The 19,300-nt window shown below is 30.8% G+C and overlaps 1 protein-coding gene across 1 annotated transcript; it reads right to left on the reverse strand.

Moving 5' to 3' along the window:
* Positions 1 to 12,562: 12,562 nt before the first annotated feature.
* Positions 12,563 to 14,990, reverse strand: LOC132746143 (neural cell adhesion molecule 1-like). Its single transcript, XM_060735220.1, has 3 exons — positions 14,807 to 14,990; positions 13,476 to 14,304; positions 12,563 to 13,234 (listed from the first exon to the last, which is right to left on the reverse strand). The coding sequence occupies exons 2-3, from the start codon at positions 13,822 to 13,824 to the stop codon at positions 12,909 to 12,911; spliced, it is 675 nt and encodes a 224-aa protein (XP_060591203.1). The 5' UTR covers positions 13,825 to 14,304; positions 14,807 to 14,990; the 3' UTR covers positions 12,563 to 12,908.
* Positions 14,991 to 19,300: the final 4,310 nt, after the last annotated feature.

Genomic DNA, 19,300 nt, shown 5'->3' on the forward strand with positions numbered 1-19,300 from the left:
TGACTTGATAAAAGTGCACGTGCTCATAAAATTAAGTCATGCGTTTCTGATGTCAAGAGAGTGTGAATGAATAAATAGAATCTTGTCAATACTCGTTTTAACATGTTTTTTTTTATTAATATTTAACATTTGAAATGTTGATGATTATAAACTTCCGCAATTGGGCTTAAATGAGTTATATAACATAAATTTCACTAAATTTGATACAGATATCTTATGTTGGGCATTCCATATAGGGATTATTTTTTCTATTTTAAAGTCCTTTGAACTTAACGCCTCAATGAAGGTTACCCGTGTGAAAATAACCTGTTGAGGACAGAAGAAGCACGAAGTCACATATTTACACGTTTCCTGAATAATAGCTTCACATGGTACTAGTTTTTGAGTTATATAAAATTACTGAAAAATAATTCTGTTTTAAAAGAAAGTCTATATATTCTTAAAATGCGATGGTACATCACAAATGTAACATATGCAGCAACTTCATAAGTGTCTGAACTTGGTGATTTTGAATAGTTAAGTCTAACAGGATCAGCAATGTTGCCAAAAGCTGAAAAACAAATAAATTTATTCAGGCAAAAAATAGTTTTTAGTTATGCTTATTGCATTTCCACTTTGAAATATATTATGATACCTAACAGAACATCCAAATTGTTTTTACATTTGACAACTGCCATTATAACTCTTACAGCGCTAAGTAATAGTTTCTTAGTAAGAAGGCAATTATAACAGAAGGAGATCAATGTTGATGATAGTGCAGGGTTTGCTTCTCCTCGGTAAAGATTTATTACAAGATAATTTATAATAATGACCAATTTATTGTTATCTCACATTTTCAAAGATTTGAAAAAGTTAGAATCTAGAAAGATTCAAGGTTGACATCAATTTCAATTTGTTCGATTACAAAATCTTTAAAGAATTGAAAAAAGATCGAACCGAATATTACGCATTAAGTGATTGTAATAGTTGTTTCTCTCCAAATGTAATAAAATGGCACTCATGACTTTAATTTGTTATCATCATTAGGGTGCCTTTTTATGTGACAATAGGTTGTGTCTATCCGTGTTCCTTCATGTATGTCATGTTAACACTTAATTGTTAGGTATTTTTGCGTTTTTGATTGTCTTGTTTATATATTTTTACATATGTGTTTTCTTTCACGATAAGTATTTCCACCCGTTCATAATTGAATTCATCTCTCTTACTTTAGCAACCCCTTCCCTTGTTCGCTATAAGCGCCCTCTGGTTAAAATTGAATCTTTGGTGGTTCTTACATGATAAAATATAGTTGTTCTTATTGTTTGTTTATTGCAGCTAGATTTATTTAACTTGCATCCGCCAATTTTAATCCTTCGTGGTTATAAGAAAGGGTTTGGTTGTAGTCCTACAAGCCCTTTTAGCTAGTCATGTGTGTCTGGATGCTGAATTAACTGATCAATGTACGATATTCAAATTTTATGTTTTTAGGATTTCGGACCTCAGTGGAGTTTCTTTGACCATTTTATATTTAATAATCTACTTTGATTATTTTGTAATGAAAATTGCTAAAATCATATTCAAACTTTCACAGCGGTAGACTGATTCATCATTAAACTGTCTAGACAAATCCCTTTCCGACCATTTTTCGCTCATATATTAATTATTCCATTTAATTTATAATGTTTGATGAGAATGTACTTGACTCATAGAAGTAAAACTATGTTTTAAACAGCAAATATTTTGTGGCGCACATGCAACATTAATAGATACCTTTTACGTTATAACATTATTATTCTAAATATGGTTTTGTAGGCCAAGCGTGTATTCATCGTTAAAGGAACTTTAAGCGTAAATGCATAAATTTATCGCCCCAATCTATAAATAATTAACGCAACAATAGATCATATCGCCCTGTCAGGCGCCAGCACATCTTAACGACATAAAGCACTTTCGTTCAAGTTCTGCTTTTCAGTATATGAATATCGTAAAATTAATGTTCGATTTTAAACAAACTGAAAGCAATAGCATATCTTAACGATCTTAACTTCTTTTTTTATGTCATAACAAATAATTATTATTAACATAGTCTGTTTTATGTTTTTATTCAACCACAAAGTCATTTAGTTCACTACGAATATTAACATATACGACGAAAGTAAACATTTCATTTTTTTAATTTATATATGACAATATAATAACATGATGCATGTGTTAACAGTTATACAGAAGATATTTCAACACAACAAAACCACTGTACATTTTGTATTGTAAATTAAATTTAAATGAGTTAATATCTGAGTAGCAATGTTAAATTTTCAGCAGGTTCTGAATGTCCTGCAACACCCAGAGAACGAGTTTAACCATTGCATAAGGTTATGGTAACTTAATATAAATAATATAGAAAATTAAACGACCTGTTTGTTTTAAATACTTTGTAAAAATTGAACTATGATGTATGTTTGTAGTTTTAGTTTAATGAGTTTCAATCCGCCCGCAAGGGCAAACAAGCAGCATTCGCTGTCGATTACAGATCCCGGACATGCCATCAAGCATGCCCTTAAAGGGTTATTTTTGAATCACAATTTGGTGATTATTTACATCCATTCCATTTCCACGAAGTATTAGTCAAAAATAAGTATTTGAGCCAAAATAGGTCACTGTACGGCGGTCAATGCAAACCTAAGTGTACAGTTACCTGAGGCAATATGAAAAAGGAGGTAGCCCTTAAATGGGCTTTTGGTGCTAAGCAAAGGGCCTGCCTGTCAAGCCGTCATTCGTAATGGGGTGGGGGCTCACGCACCCTAGTTCACCATCTACGTCTACTTTGTCTACTTTGTAGGGTCACTACCCTCGGCATTAGTCAGGACACCGCCATCTGGGACGTAATTTTAGTTCTGCTCTTTGCCACCCCAAGTGTTACAACCTTCAGGCGATGCCCTGATCTTTCTAAGCGACGTGCTCGCTCCGAGGTGAATTGAGAAAAAGTGTCCTTTGATGTATGTATATGTGTATTCTTGGCTAAATTAGAGTCCACAAGTCCATTCTTGCACTGAATATATGGATCCCGGACATAACACCTTTCATGTCCTTAAATAAAGTTATCTTCCAAAAGGTGACTGATAATCACTGATTGATACTCAATATGTATGCAAGTCGATTTTGGAATGATACTATTTCGATGCACGGGAGGCAAATGAGACCATTAAGTGTATCGTAGAAAAAATAAGGTGTTATTGCCAAAATGGATATTCATATCTTCCGGATGACGTTACACATGTTTCGTATGAATGACTTATATGCAGGATCATTTTAACCAGCTTTTCACTGACGAATTTGGCCAAATAAAAAGTGGTTCCTTTCCTTTTCAATTTAGTATGATACTTAAAATGAGAGTGAACCGGTAAAAAATAAAATACATTATAGAACACAGTTAGGTCAATCATTTGGGATACAGTGCAATAATTGGCACCGATTGAAGTTCTCAGTTTGCACTTATTAATTGTCAATCTTTTTAACGTGTGAAAATAAATGTTTCTTGTTTAAACGGGGGGGGGCTGTTATTGACACGACAGGACATTTCTTATAACATATGCAATACACGCAGTGTCTAGTAGCGGAACTATGTCACGCAACATACACATCGAACGAAAATTGAAACCGATATCGTCTGATATGTAAGATTTTTGAGTATAAGGAAATTTTGCCACAGTTTTTAGTTTCGGGTTTCTGAAACTTCTACGCTGTCAAAAATATTCCACCACTGCAGCCAAAATGTGTCGTGTGCAGGAGATATAAAATTTTAATCTCCTTTTGTAGAATGTCAATACTACCGACCTTTCAACACGCTTCTCTCTCATCTGCTGAAACGCTTTTGTGTCTGATACTAAATGACTCAGATTCCGCGATTATTTAACTTAAAAGTATAAGTTAAGATTGTAATCCGTCAAAGATTAACCACTGATAACTATATTTTATACCTGTGCACTAAATAATTGTCTGTGTATCGAAAAAGAAGATGGTGCACAAAAAGTACACAACGCGCAAATCTTTGAATAATTTTATACACGAACGCAAGCGGAAAGATTGCAACAATAGAATTGTGTGCATTTGCTCTGGCATCCAAGTCAATGCACAATTTTATGAATAAAGTCATGAATAAGTTTTAAAAATTAATTTACAGTATCGTCCATGAACTGGCTCAATCAAACCAAGCCTGCAACATTTTCAATTTTGCGGTGTTGGGCATTTTTAAGGCATTCTTATTTTTTCTATTTCATGATAACAGGGACATTAACATGCTTCTGAAATGCCTCTTAAATCTTAATTTAACTATTTCATATCTAAATGTTGAATTCTGCTTAAGCAGATGATAGAGGGTGTGAACGGCAATTTGTACATCCCACTGCCTTCCATAAACAAGCTGGATTTAACCGAACCTGCAACATTTTTCAATTTTGCCAGGTGAGGCGACATTTAGGATGTCCTCTTTTTTGACTAAATTGCCTTCATTTATTTCTCTCCAAAAGCTTTATGCCACTTTTGTAACATTTACTTACGGTCGTTTTATTTAATATTGAATAAGAAGAAAAGAAAGTACGTGATTTATTCATTTCAAATTGTAATTTTTTTGTAATGTACATTATATTTCATATGCTAGGTCATTTATGTTAAATATAACTGAAGCAATGTTAACAGGTGGCTTTAAACGGAATACGAAAAATGATTAAACTAAAATATATTATTGTCAGTGGTTTTCCAGTTCACGAGATGAAATAAAAACACGCACGCACACACACACACGCACCCACACACACACGCACACGCACACACACACACACACACACACACACACACACACACACACACACACTGTATTGTACAAATTTATCATTATAATAATTTCCTTTTTATATAACTTCTACATTATTATATAACATAACACATATATAGCAAAACTAGACAGGAGCTAGATGAAATTTATCAATGATACTTATGGCAGGTGGTCAATTCACGGATTAATAATACATTGTATATCGAAAAGGATCATCCCGGATCCGGCTTTTCCGAAACGCATGTGTTATCTCTTCTTTTTTTTTACCTATGACACTGTTTCACGGGAGAAGTTATTTACGTCAAAGCGCCACTTGATATCAAAATGTGACTGACTGTTTTCGTTTTTATCCTATTAATATAAGTGTTTGCGTCTTGAATGCTACTATCAATAACAATTGTGTTGCGATTTTGAATATTTCTTAATTTAATGAAAAATTAATATATTTAAAATAGTGAAAAAAATATCACTAAAAAGTGCAAAAGAGCTTCTTTAGCTTTATATAGTCATTAACACATATTCTGTTAAGTGTGCAATTAAGCAAAAGCACACATGTAATTACAATAATGATTATGTTGAGTATATAGAAATGTGAAATGAAGCAATAGCGTAACTATATTAAACATGCATGCTTTTTAATAAAAAGAAGCAATTAATGAGCAATCAGAGACATAGAAAACATAACATATTTAAATCTCTTGAGCAATGAAGCACTATCATGTTTTCGCATTTGCAATATTATTTCTATTAAATAAGAAGCAGTATGCAATGAAGCAGGAGTTTAATATACACAGTTTGAAAAACTCACATTTTAGTAAGCAAACCACAATAAATTAGATTGCACTCAACGTACATGGATTAATAAAATGCGATATAAACATGTCATCCAAACCCATATACTCTTAGCGGATATTCCTCTCCTTAGATGATTGGCATTACTTCTACGTATACACATTGCATTGTGTTATTGCTCGTATGATACTTAAATATGCCTCTAAATTGCCCCAAATGTCCTCAAGAGCAGAGTTGCAATTCGAAGGAAGTGTATTTATCAGACCGTTATGAATGTGACCAAAATAGTAAGAGATGATGTTTAATGATAGGCAAATTGAATCAATCAAAGTGCGTTTAACTTATTTCTAATTAGATTGTGATTCAAGATGTTTGTAAATTTCATCCCTGCTTGTCTCTAAACAGGTCAAATTATGTCAGAATTGTAAGTTAAAATAAAAGTAAGGTATCACATGGTGAAGCTTTTTAAAAAGCAGTCTCTTCATGCATAGTGTAAAATTATATTTTGAAAATTGTCACTGTAAAACATATTCATATAGAACTTTTACGGGTAATCCACTCAAAAGCATAAAGTGATATTCATTATCATTTTCGTTCATACAGAATTTATTTTAGTTCAATTGTGAAGGAAGCTATAAGCTTATAGACACACTTTCGAATCCGTTTCTGGAACCAACCAGTACTGAGCAATTAGTGTAAAATTTCTTGCTCAAGGAAACAACGACTTGCCCCTGAAGGGGGCATTTTAAGCACTGCATGTTCAGTTGTAATGTAAAGCTTAAATTTGAATTGTCACCAATTAAAATAACAAACAGTTGCCAGCTAAGTTTAGTCATATCTTATTGACCTGTCAATTATGAATAAAGTTTAGCATTACTCGTTCCCACGTCGGATGTCCGTGTAGTTTACGAGAATAAATTAGAAGTAAATAACTTATGTTGTGAAAAGTTACACCAGCTTTATGTAATGATCGACATCTCATCGGCAAAAGTACAGTTGGTAAAGTGATCGCCACATATAAAAGAGGTCTGTAGTTCGGTCCCTACTGTTGTCATTATAATCGTTGATGGTCAATATCATTTTGTTCTTTTTTGTTTTCAACATACTTTAACTGGGTGTTTCATGATAGTGTGTAGGTAAAAATTTTTTTTTATATTTTTGCTGTTGTTTTGTAATTTTTATTTTTTGTTTTTTTGTTATTTTGTAAGACTTACTATTTCTTTATTTTTGCAGAATATTTAAATGGAATTGCCCACACGGATGTGAAGCAACTTAGAAACACTGTTTTTGTCTCGATTTGTATTGTGTTTTACGGCATTGAAATTATATTAAATTTCATTGATTTAAATCCGAATGAATTTTTAATATTAATTCTTAAACAGTGTTATCTAAAAAGAATATAGATTTTACCAAAATAATTGCGAAACATCTCTAAACAAAACGAACAACATATAAAAAAAACCAGTCATAGCTTCAATGTTGAAAAAAAAAGTATGAATAAATAAGACCTACGCAGTCTCGATTCACAACACGTAAAACATTTAGAAATCACAAACCAGCAGTTTACCATGTTGCGCTTTAACGCATAAATTAAATTAAATCACCTCTTACTGCGTACCTCTCAGGAACTTACCGATTTATATATTGTGTGCATTGACCGTACAATCAATATGCATTTGACAAGTTAATAAATCACATAATACATGTAATAAACTCTAGTTGGTAAAATGGAAAAAAAAATGAAAATTGAAGTGCACGATAAATACTAGGTTCCTAAGTTAAATATGTAATCAAATTCATCTGTCTGTTTTGTCACAAGTTTGTTGGCAGTCATTTCAATCATTAAGGTTCTTGAATACACACGAGGTTGTAATAAAAAAAATATTGAAATATTTACATAAACCTTCAGTTATTAACAAAAATACTATTAAGTACATGTACGTTTAAATAATGAAACTGATTTCAAATATAAATTGCAATGGACAACTGAACAAAATATAAACAAACGAATATATATTACCTAAACTTTTGTATTTTATTAAGTATTGATTAAATTAATAAAAACAAACTATATCACAAACAAACTAAAAAGAGTTTTTGTCTTGGCGAATTTTTGTCAAAAGACAAATGTAAAGATACCTTTAGCACTGACTAAAACTTCAAGAAAAGGTTCGGCGGAAAAAAAACGTTTTTTTAATAGAATAAATTGATTTGTATTATATTATAACGGCTAATTCAATCCAAAAAAAATTAGTCGACTTGCACATCATGATCTTACTTATTGGAGGCACTTTAACGTTTCTGTAACGATGACTTATCTTAGGAATACTTTTCGTTAAACAAACCCTTTCAGTTAACTCACAATGAAAATACACAATGGAAGTACTTGAAATTGCAGGGCAAATGCTAAATATATTTACCCACCATATATAAACCTATCCATTGACTTAAACGAGTAATAATGATTTTGGCTGGTTTTGATAAAGCTAATTGCAGAAGTTGAATATAAAAGGACTAGCTTTATTGTTTATTGAAAAAAAAACAAATTAAGGAGAAAAAAGAATACAAACATCTTAAGACTTTAGTCAACAAATATATCAAAACAAAACAAATTACCTTGTGTTCAACTTACATCATCTCCTTATCCATTGAAGTACAGAATTCAAAAAATAAAAAAATAAAAAAAATAATCTTCAAATGATGAAATTGATTATGTAACTGACTATAAGTAACTAACCATCCAGTTTAAACGTTTCAATCATTTGATGAAAAATTGCAGGTGCTCATAAAATTAAGTCATGCGTTTCTGGTGTCAAGAGAGTGTGAATGAATAAAGAGAATCTTGTCAATAATCGTTTTTTTTTATTAATATTTAACATTTGAATTTTTGATGATTATAAACTTCCACAATTGGGCTTAAAAAGTTATATAACATAAATACGCTAAATTTGATGCATATATCTTATTTTGGGCATTCTTTAGGGATTATGTTTTTTTTCTATTTTACTGTTCTATGAACTTAATGTCTCAATGAAGTTACTCGTGCGGTAATGAACTATTGAAGACAGAAAAAGCACGAATTCACATATTTAATCCAAGTTATCTAAATAATAACAGTTTCACATGGTACTAGTTTTCGAGTTTTATAAAGATTATTTTAAAATAATTTTATTTAAAACAAAACTCGGTATAAATGTCTGAAAATGCGATTGCAACACATGATTGTTATTCACATAATCCTCCAAATATTATGTTTGTTGCAAACACTAAAATCTCTATTTACAGCAGTTACATAAGTGTCTGAATTTGGTGATTTTGAAAAGTTATGTCTAACAGGATCAGCGATGTTGCCAAAAGCTGAAAACAAATAAATTTATTCAGTCAAAAAATACTTTTTGTTATGCCTATTGTATTTCTACTATTGGAATAATATTATGATACCGAACAGGACATCCAAATTGTTTTTACATTCGACAACTGCGATTATATACTAGCGCTTAGTATAGTTCTAAGTAAGAAACAATTATAACAGAAGAAGAAGTTCGGTGTTGATGATAGTGCAGGCTTTGCTTCACCTTGGTAAAGATTTATCAAAAGATAATTTACAATAATGCCCAATTTATTGTTTACTCACATTTTTAAAGATTTCAAAAATGTTACAATATAGAAATATTCAAGGTTGAATTTCAATTTTTTGATTACAAAATCTTTAAAGACTTAAAAAAGATCGAACCGAATGTAACGCATAAAATAATTGCAACAGTTGTTTCTCTCCACCTTTCATAATTTTTTACCATCATTTAGGTGCCTTATTATTAAACAATATGTTGTGTACATCCTTGTTTTTTCATGTATGTCGTGTTATCACTTATTTGTCATTATCTTTTTTTTTGGCATTTTTGATTGTCTTGTTTATATACTTTATCATGTGTGTTTTCTTTCACCATACGTATTTCCACCCGATTCTAATTGGATCCATCTCTCTTATCAACAACTACCTTTGTTCGCTTTAACCGCCCTCTGATTAAAATTGCATCTTTGGTGGTTATTACATAATACAATATAGTTGTTCATTTTCGTTTGTTGATTTCAGCAAGATTGATGTAACTTGCATCCGACAATTTAATCCTTTTAACAAATGTTTTGTTTGTAGCCCTACAATACCTTTTAGCTGGTCCAGTGTGCCTGGATGCTGTCTTAGCTGAATGAAATTCAAATTTTATGATTTCGTTTTGGATTTCGGACCTAGTGGAGTTCCTTTGCCCATTTTATCTTTATATTTTCTTTTATTCCTCCGTTATGAAAATTGCTTAAATCAGAATGAAACTATCACAGCTTTAGAATGATTCATCATTAAACTGTCTAGACAAATCTCTTTCCGACCATTTCCCCGCTCATATATCAATTTTTCCATTTAATCTATAATTATACGAAATATTAACCAAAATATGAATTTTGAGCCAGAAGTATGTCACTGTACGGCGTTCAATGCAAACCTAAGTGTACAGTAACCTGAGGCAATATGAAAAAGGAGTAAATCATTTTGTATTATAATACAAATATTTAATCAATTTTGAAGTAATTATCCTTTTCTATTTTCGAAAAGCTGGATCGTTACTTTTACCTGATATAAAAACGTCTGTAAAGAATACATATTGCGACATTGACGTATTACGATTTTGGTTGAAGTTCTTGTTCACTGAAGTCCTTGTTCACGTTTCTAACATGTACGTGCTTGACATGATTTATTGATTAATATATACCTATATATAAACAGTTGTATGCGAACACATCGAATACACATCACTTTTAAAACGAGGAGGAAAAATACAACAAATTGGCTGAATATAGCTGTTCGTCCGTTAAAGTGTTTAACTCCTACTTGTCTAGATAGACTGCCCGCTATTGAAGTCAGTTGAAGGTACACCAAAACGGTCAGATAACGAATGAAAAAGTAAGTTAATCACAAAGAGCATTCATACAAATATTAACAATATAAAGAAGTAAATACAGATAATATTTTGTATTATACCTCACAAAATTAAAAAAAAAATGCCATAATGCTTGTCTTCACTGACGGCATCTAATGTTTCACATGCCAAAATTTCATTTCTTAGCTTTTCATCAAGTGATGTATATTCAGAAACGCCTGCTTCTTTTACATCTATAAAAAGCTTTCTTGTTGAGCAGTAACATCTGTAGGGGATGATATACGAGGGTTGTTCAAAAAGTAATAGGACTGCAGTTCTACTGTTCACATTTTTTAATTTACGTGCACAATTTTACAAGATAATAATATCGAAATATATCTTCTATATACAGTGAAAAAAATCAATAAAATATGTTTAAAAATTTCAAATGACAAGGGGTACGCGACCCGGCGCACGCTAACAGCACAATAAATGACGTTTATGACGTCGTAAAATAAAAACAAAATGTAACAAGCGTCATCCCTTCTGAAATAATTCTCCCTAGAGTTCTAGGTGTCTAAATCATATAACTTCGACCAGGCCTCATTTGTGGAGATGAAGCAAGAAAATAAACGATCACATTCTCGTTCCACTCTCCGAAAAAACGAAAAAAAGCTCGATAGCCGGCCACTCTCCGCTTTTCTCGTATTCTTATGTTCTTATAGTAATCAACATAAATTAAACAAACATGAATTTATGATGTTAATGAAAAAGCGATTTATATAATTTATTTACACATATCATCGTACGTTCTTAAAACAATGTGATATAAGTGAAATAACAATATTTATCATCTGAAAAGTATAGTTTCCTACTAGGAACAGCGTATCATCTTAAAAAGAAAATCGGAGAGAAATATTAATAATTACCGTTAATCAAATCATTATTACATTACTTATTGATAACACGTATATCTAGTTAAATGAGATAGAATTTTATTTGAAACAAATCATTTGGGCAGAACTGAATCAATAGACCGGGTGCAGAAATCAAACATGCCTGACAGTTCGTGGACTAATTACCATCGATCATTTTGTAGCGCTTATTCATTTGACGTCACTAACGTCCCGTGAATTTCCCGCTATCATTCTCATCCTTTCTGTTTGTGATCTCATATGTGCCGTTTTTGAATTGCTTACGCAAGCTGAGAACGAGTATCCTGATAGCCGATTAATAGTAATGTGTTAATTTTATGTTTTCGTATGTATCTGAAGGAGTATCGCCAATTTGTTGGCAAAGTTAAACGATTTCACACATTTCAGTTATTTAACGAACGTCAAATTTCTACATTTAACGTTATGACCACTGCTGTTCAAAACTTGATGATTTAGCCATTTCATGTCTGAATGACGTCAAATTTGGGCATAATGTCAATTAAATAAAAATAATTGTGTTGGTGGAATAAATGGGGAAAAAAGGCAATAAATTATGAATACAATAAAAGTACAAGTAAGCTTCAATAACTTTTTTATGTGTTGCGCCGGGTGCGTGTTACCATGGTTATTCAATAACACAGGGAACAAGCGTTAAGCACAAGAATTCAATAATTTTATGCTTAAATTGAAGAAAACATATTTCGATCGCTGTACATATAAACATATTCTAAATTAAATTGAATATGAAGATGCAAGACTCTTAGTCCTATTACTTTTTGAACAACCCTCGTATTAGCATATGTAGATCTATTCGTTCTGAAAATTAGTAGTTAAGATTTAATTTATAAGTAAAAAACTGTTTCAGCAATTATGCGTTGATATATATATATAAAATTTTGGCTTAAGGTGTGATTTATGTAAAATATTACAAAGGGTTAAAAAACTGTTTGAAAAAAGATTTTCATACTTGTATATAGATTTCACTTCATAAAATGAACTTTTAGGCATAACGTGTTACAATGTCCAAAAATAGATGTATAAAGATATTTTTAACTTACATATTTTCGGTAAGAAACTAATTTTAAATATTAAACAAAGACATAGGTCACCTGGATTTTACTAAAATATAACCTTTAAAGATACATTTTCTCATCATCTAATAAACAGTAGTTAATAGTCATTGCAGTATGTGTTATTTCAATTTCAAATGGCACTTATTGTAATAAACTAGTTTCGGAGTTTTTATTGATATGTATATTAAACAAGTTGAACCTAGTTTGTCTCCTGTATTGATCTTTAAAATTAGTTTTAGAACCCTTCGTGAAAACCTGTTCTTTTCATCAACAATGTTAAATAACTTGCATATAGTGCCAGTGCAGCGATAACTACTCCTAGAACAACCCCAGTAATGATAGACTAGTAATGATTCGGGACAACTGCTTTGAAGATGGCTCTCTGAAATCAAAAATTCTTTACTTCTTCAGGCTGTAGAAGAAACATTTGCTCATACTGCCCCATAGTATTCTTTACAATAAGCTTGTATATTCCATACACGGTCTTGTTCACGTTATAAACAGTTAAATTTGACTCTAAAGCTTCAGTGTCTAATCGAAATGTTGTGTTATTCTTCAGGGGTTTCCATTCATTATTATACCACCTAAACCAATAAAAGTCTTCTTTAGATGGCTTTGGATACGCGACTGTCTTAAATGTAAATACTGCAGAATTATGCTCAGCCGTCCTAATAGCTGTTTTGATATGTAGATAACGAGACAGCATTGGTGCACCTGAAATAAATATCGATTGTTTCTATATCTGAATTCATGAGTTAAAACCACTCTAAAAACCCTTTAAGAGTGGTACATTTTCAAATCAAAATTCCAAATCTTTATACAGTTGAAAGATACAAGATACTTACGAACGCTATATTGCGCTTAAATAAAAACAATTTTTTTGTCGAATATTTTTTAAATATAAATTAAGTATATGATAATTCAAATGTTTAAAATTTTAAATTACTTCACTAACATTTTACATATAGTGTGAATTGTTTCATTGATTCCTTCGTACCATAGCCATTTGATCCTGAGCACGTGTAAGTTCCAGCGTCGAGACAGGTAACTGATAACAGTAAATGGTTTAAATTGTTCACATCAGAACCTGATTTCATGACATACCCTGTTTGATTTTTAATGACAATATCAGATCTAGGGTTGCTTTCCGCATTGCAATGCAAATGCACATTTTCTGTTTCCTTAACTGTTACTGACTTTATATCGGCAAATCCAGCCACAAAAAATTCCTTTACAGTTGTTTCATCTTCATTAGAAAATTTTTTTAATAAAGAATAGAAGATGTTAACAAAACGTTTATGCATTTGTAAGTGAATATTTTAATGAAAATAATATTTGAAATTTCAGACATCAGAAATTGTTGTGAAGCAAATTAATATCACATAAAATGTGTTTTAGTTTGTATTTGATTACATGTAACTTGCATAGTTTCAATGAAGAAGTGCTTTATATTATTTATGTAAAGTAAGTAAAAAATATGTAAATGTGATTTCACAACGTACACATTACATTCAAAAAGAACGTTTTACTGTCAGGAACAGATATTTGTAGTAATTTCCCAGTTTCTTTCATAACGTTTGCGACCTCACACGAATAAAGCATGGCATCATTTCTCGACACATTAACAATTGTTAGGATCTGCGTGTTCCATATCCTGGTATCATCTGATGTTGTCCACTTGAATGATGTCATTGAAGGGTTACCAACTGTTACAGGACAAGGGAATGACAGAGTATCTCCTTCTAAAATACTTCGGTTGTTTTTACTTCTTACCACTGGTGGATCTGATAAAGTATTAAGAGACAAAATTAGGTATAAAAATCACATTCTGTCACATTTTGCCAATCAAATAGGCATTTTTTTTTAAAACTTATTCATCTTATCAGTGTCACTAAATTCTATTTTTCTTCAATAATTGATACAATAAGAACGGATAAAAATATGCGGTCTAGCCATGTTTATTTATTATCTAGTTTCTATGTTTTATGAGAAAAAGTATCCCTCCTTAATATCAGCTACTTAAGTGTCACCTTGTTTTAAATTAGCTTGACATGGGAATCATACTTTATGTCAATATTCATACAAGAAAGGCATCTAAAGCTTAAAATATCGATCTTACTGTTTTTTTCTTCTTATTTGTCGATATTCCTTTTATAAAAACAATTATAACATAAAAGTAGCAAAATTGTCACAGGTCACGTGCTTTAATTACTTAAGTTAATATGGATTTGAAACACAGCATTTCAATGGTTATTGACGATGAATTAGAACCTACAATAACTTCACCATTTGATTGGTCTAAGACGTTTTTTGCATAACATATATATCGGCCATTATTCTCTACTCTGTTTACAGTCGTAACATTACCAAACGTTGTTCTTCTGTTTGATAACCATGAATATTCTATGTCGTTAGGACTTCCGGAGCTTGAGCAATTTATTTAGACTGAATTGTGTTTAACGACCTGTATGGTGCCTTTTACGTAATTCACGTGAAATATTGGTTTATTTGGTGGGTCTGCAATAATATGAATAGTAGTTTTTTAAAACATGGAACAATGTTTGTTAATATTTGTACATAAATAGCTGACATTTTTTATTTGATAATGAGAGAACAAACTGTAAACACAATACCTTAAGCCAAAGATGAGAACGCAAATAAATATATAATTAAACTTAATCTAGTGTGTTTTTGTGATATAATGTAAAATGAAACATCTCTTACGCCGCCCAATATCACCATCTTACATAGTACTGGTATTTAATCTTCAGTAAAACATTTAATGGGACAAGCTATTCTTATTTCCCAGAAATATACACTTATTTATTTTGTATGATGAACCTTTAAACATCTGCATCATCACTCTTAACACCTGCTGTTGTGAGTAAAAAACTATAAACTGACAATTACCTGCAAATCAAAACTGACAATTACCTGTAAATCAATAAAAAAAATTAAATAGGTAAAAGCCACACATTGACTTTTCTTTAGTCTATTAAGTAGAGATAATAAAAAAGTGAGTAAATTCTCACAGACCCTTAAACCGGCAGATATAGTTTTCTCATTCTCATCACAAACCTTGGAATCGGTAATATTTATGGAATAAAATAAAATTGGATAAATAACAACACTGTAATGAAGTGACTTTTAAAGCTGCTACATGTAAATAATCGTGGGTTGATACTTGATGTTGTAAAAAGTCAAAGAAGGTTTAGTAACGTTATTCCTATAGATATCAACAATTGTTACAAATTCTAGAAGAAGTATTTGCGACAGTTTCATATTCATAGGAAGTCTTATAAAGTGTACTTACATATCACAATTGAAAATTTAAAAAAAAATGTCAAGTGATGTCCAAAGTGATAATATTGACTATCGGTGAGTATAATAAACAATGTTTACACTAAAGATTAGGTGGATAAACAAGTTCATTTGTAAAAAAAAATGAAAATGTTTTACCAAAATGAGAGAGTCATTGCTGATCTTTGAGAACTAAAAAAAACTTCAATTTTTCAAATGCATACATTGTATTATCTAATTGATACTAACTGGTCAATAAAACATTGAAAGTATAACACTGTCAAAATAATCGTACTGTTTTAATGTAGATATTTTTTACAACGAGTTAATGTCTTCCTATAGCAATACACTGAAGTGTATCATATTTCAATGAACAATTATTTTTAAACGTATAAAATTCTACATGTGAAATGTTAACTTAACAAATATGCGAGTTTAGGAAAGGCCCACTTGTAGTGTGTAGCGTTTATGTTTTAGAGAAGAGAATATTGTTTTATTTGAAGGGAGTTTTGTTGATTTGTTGAAGCTGGTTGAATTTCATTGTGGTGACCTTATTGATCTGGGGCCATTAGTTGAAATTAGTTGTTTTGGTTGTTGCATCATCTTAGGTTGTTGAGTTATATCTGTTTAGTAAAAATATTTGGTTGCTATTGGTCGAATGTTTGGAGTGATTTTTGTCTGGTCAAGAATATATAGTTGATGCTTTGCGTTTGAAGATATTTATAAATATTGGGTGTTTTAATCTTTAAATAAGTTGTTTAAATAAGTTAGACTATATTACCTTGAATAAAAATGTGTTTAAACCAAATAAGTTGTTAGATTTTGTAAAGTTAATATTGTTGATTGAATGTTTGTGGTTAATACTGTATCTTCGAGTTGTAAAATAATTCATTTTGTATTACATGTATTCATTTTCTGGCGATTTTATTGTTTTGTTTTATCAGAAGTTATTTAGTGCTTAGGCTCGCCAGGTTTCTAGTGATATCATATAATAAAAAACTTATAAACATGAACAGATATTCCGTATAAGCGGTTGATAAATGATGGGTCTAAATAATGATCAGAGTTCTTTGTTTTGGGTGTACGTAATGATCAGGGTTTGTTGTATTAATGTAAATAGGGATTTGAGATAAAACAAAAGGATAAAAATACATAAAAGAAAGTTTTAACTAAACAATTTAATGCTTGTTTTCAAACTGGGAATATTTCAATTTTAAGTCAGGCGGTGCCACCATATCTTGGAAATTTGTTCTAATTTTTATTACTAAATCTTTCCTTACATTAATTAACATCAATTCTCCTGACAAATACAAGCATTGTGCAAATATCCAAAGCATTATTTCAACTTCTAAGTTGGTGAGTGTTTGTTAACTGTAACTTTACATACAATTATTAACTTTACATTACATAAGGTCTGAAATTGTATCGATATGTATCCGCTTCGTTTTGGATGGGAATAGTAGCAGTTGCAATTTGTGTCTGGACCGCGTCTCGCTATCCATCTAGCTGTCTTGGAGACTGTATTATCATCATCCTTGTCTGTTGTAACTAAATTGTAACAGATCCAAGTAAGAATTGGTTGTGGATTGCCACCTTTGATGAAACAAGTAAGTTGTCCTTATTTATTTTCTAAAACACGATATGGAATGCCTTTCTTAAACCCTTTAATGGCCGCTGGCCCATCTGGACGATCTATAAATTTGCAATATAGATACTTAAGACATGTTGTTTCTTTCATTTTTATAAAAGATTCTTATACTAAAATGAAAAGGTATTTGGCGTTAAAATCTTGATGACTGTTTTTCTTTACACTTTATTTGAAAAAGTTAAATGAGAGTATGTCATTTAACAATCCAAACTTTTCATGATAATATCGAGCTTAAAAAATTCATTACTTACGTGTACATTATGTTTCTTTTTTGTAACTGATTTACTCATTTACATATTTTGAAACAAGTTTAATGGTTAAATATCAGATATTTATATTCTTAGATTGGAAACGAACACACTGACAACATATGTAGCAACAGATAGGACCTACGTAGAACATTCAGCATCGGTTTTCGTGCAGAATATATTGGTGCCATATCAGGAGAACTTTATGCAGAGCAATATATCCTAGTTTGATCATCATATTTTGATATAACCATTGTCAATACACTGGTTGTAATTATCAGGTCATCATTTGACTGAATATATGTTGAAATAAGCGTCATATGTATCGCTATATCATCAATGGTATCAGAAGGTGTTCTAGAATTAGTGTACCATTTTACAGTTGGTTCAGGTAGTCCTCCAGATGTTACACATTTGAATTGACTTAAAACACCTTCGTCGATAGTAAGCATATCATCTGATTGAGGAGTTATCATCCGAACCAGCGGGATAGGAACTGTAAAATTGAATATATTACTGTAAATGATATTGACAATGGTTCAATGATTATTATTATTATATTTTTCAGCAACGGTACAATTAGTCTATGAAAAAAAAAGAACTGTGTTGTATCTAGTCGACATGCAACATTTAGAGTTAAAAACACTTAAAGTAGTAGCATTTTTACATAACTATTGTCAATATCATATAATATTAAAATATTATTGCTATTATATGGCAATGCGGAATTTAACTTGAGTTTATATTTGTATTTATTATTATATTAGCATTTTATTGTGTTAATTTTAATTGCAGGTTTAACAGTACTACTACTTATCCCGCGATATCCTGTCATGAAAGCGATTTCCATCTCCACTTATCGGTCCTGTTACTTCTCCTGACATTTATGATGGTGAGGCTAAATATCATCTTGGTTATGTCACAAGTGTAGCTGTGTATATTTTCATTCCTCCAAAACAGTTTCAGGCATGATCTGTTAATTCTTAAAGCACTTTCGGTTATATGATTTGAAATGATGTTATAAAAAAGTTTCTTGGCTGTTTTTTTTTTGTTTTTTTTTTTAAAGCAAACAACATTAATGTTATATAGATAATATTTTTTACATTAACTGTACACTGATTGTTTTGAATGCCAAATTGTTTGTATACTTATGTCAGTATGTAAATACATGTGATTTAAATACTTCGCATTATTTTACTGTATATTGCTTGCATTAACCCTTCATACTACGAAATATTTGGCGTTTATTCTTATATCGCAACACTAGTCAAGATGAATTTATACATTTCTCAACGCAATGTAACGTATGATAAATTAAACAGAAGTACTCGTTCATTCCTTTTTCATATTTTTTGGACGAAGTCTGTCTTTTATCAGTTTGACTTCCTGGTAAATTTACAGGGAAGGACTGATTATAAGAATAATTTTAATTTACAAACTGAAATCGGTGAATCTCATTTGTCATTTAAAAATTAAATGTAAAAGATAGTTCTTACCATTCTACAATAAAATGTAAAGGATAGTTCCTACAATTCTGAACTAAAATTTTAAGGAAAGCTCTTATATAAAATGTAAAGGATTATT

This window comes from Ruditapes philippinarum, unplaced genomic scaffold (genome assembly GCF_026571515.1).
Source record: "Ruditapes philippinarum isolate M1 unplaced genomic scaffold, ASM2657151v2 ctg4096_1_1_1_1, whole genome shotgun sequence".
NCBI lineage: Eukaryota > Metazoa > Mollusca > Bivalvia > Venerida > Veneridae > Ruditapes > Ruditapes philippinarum.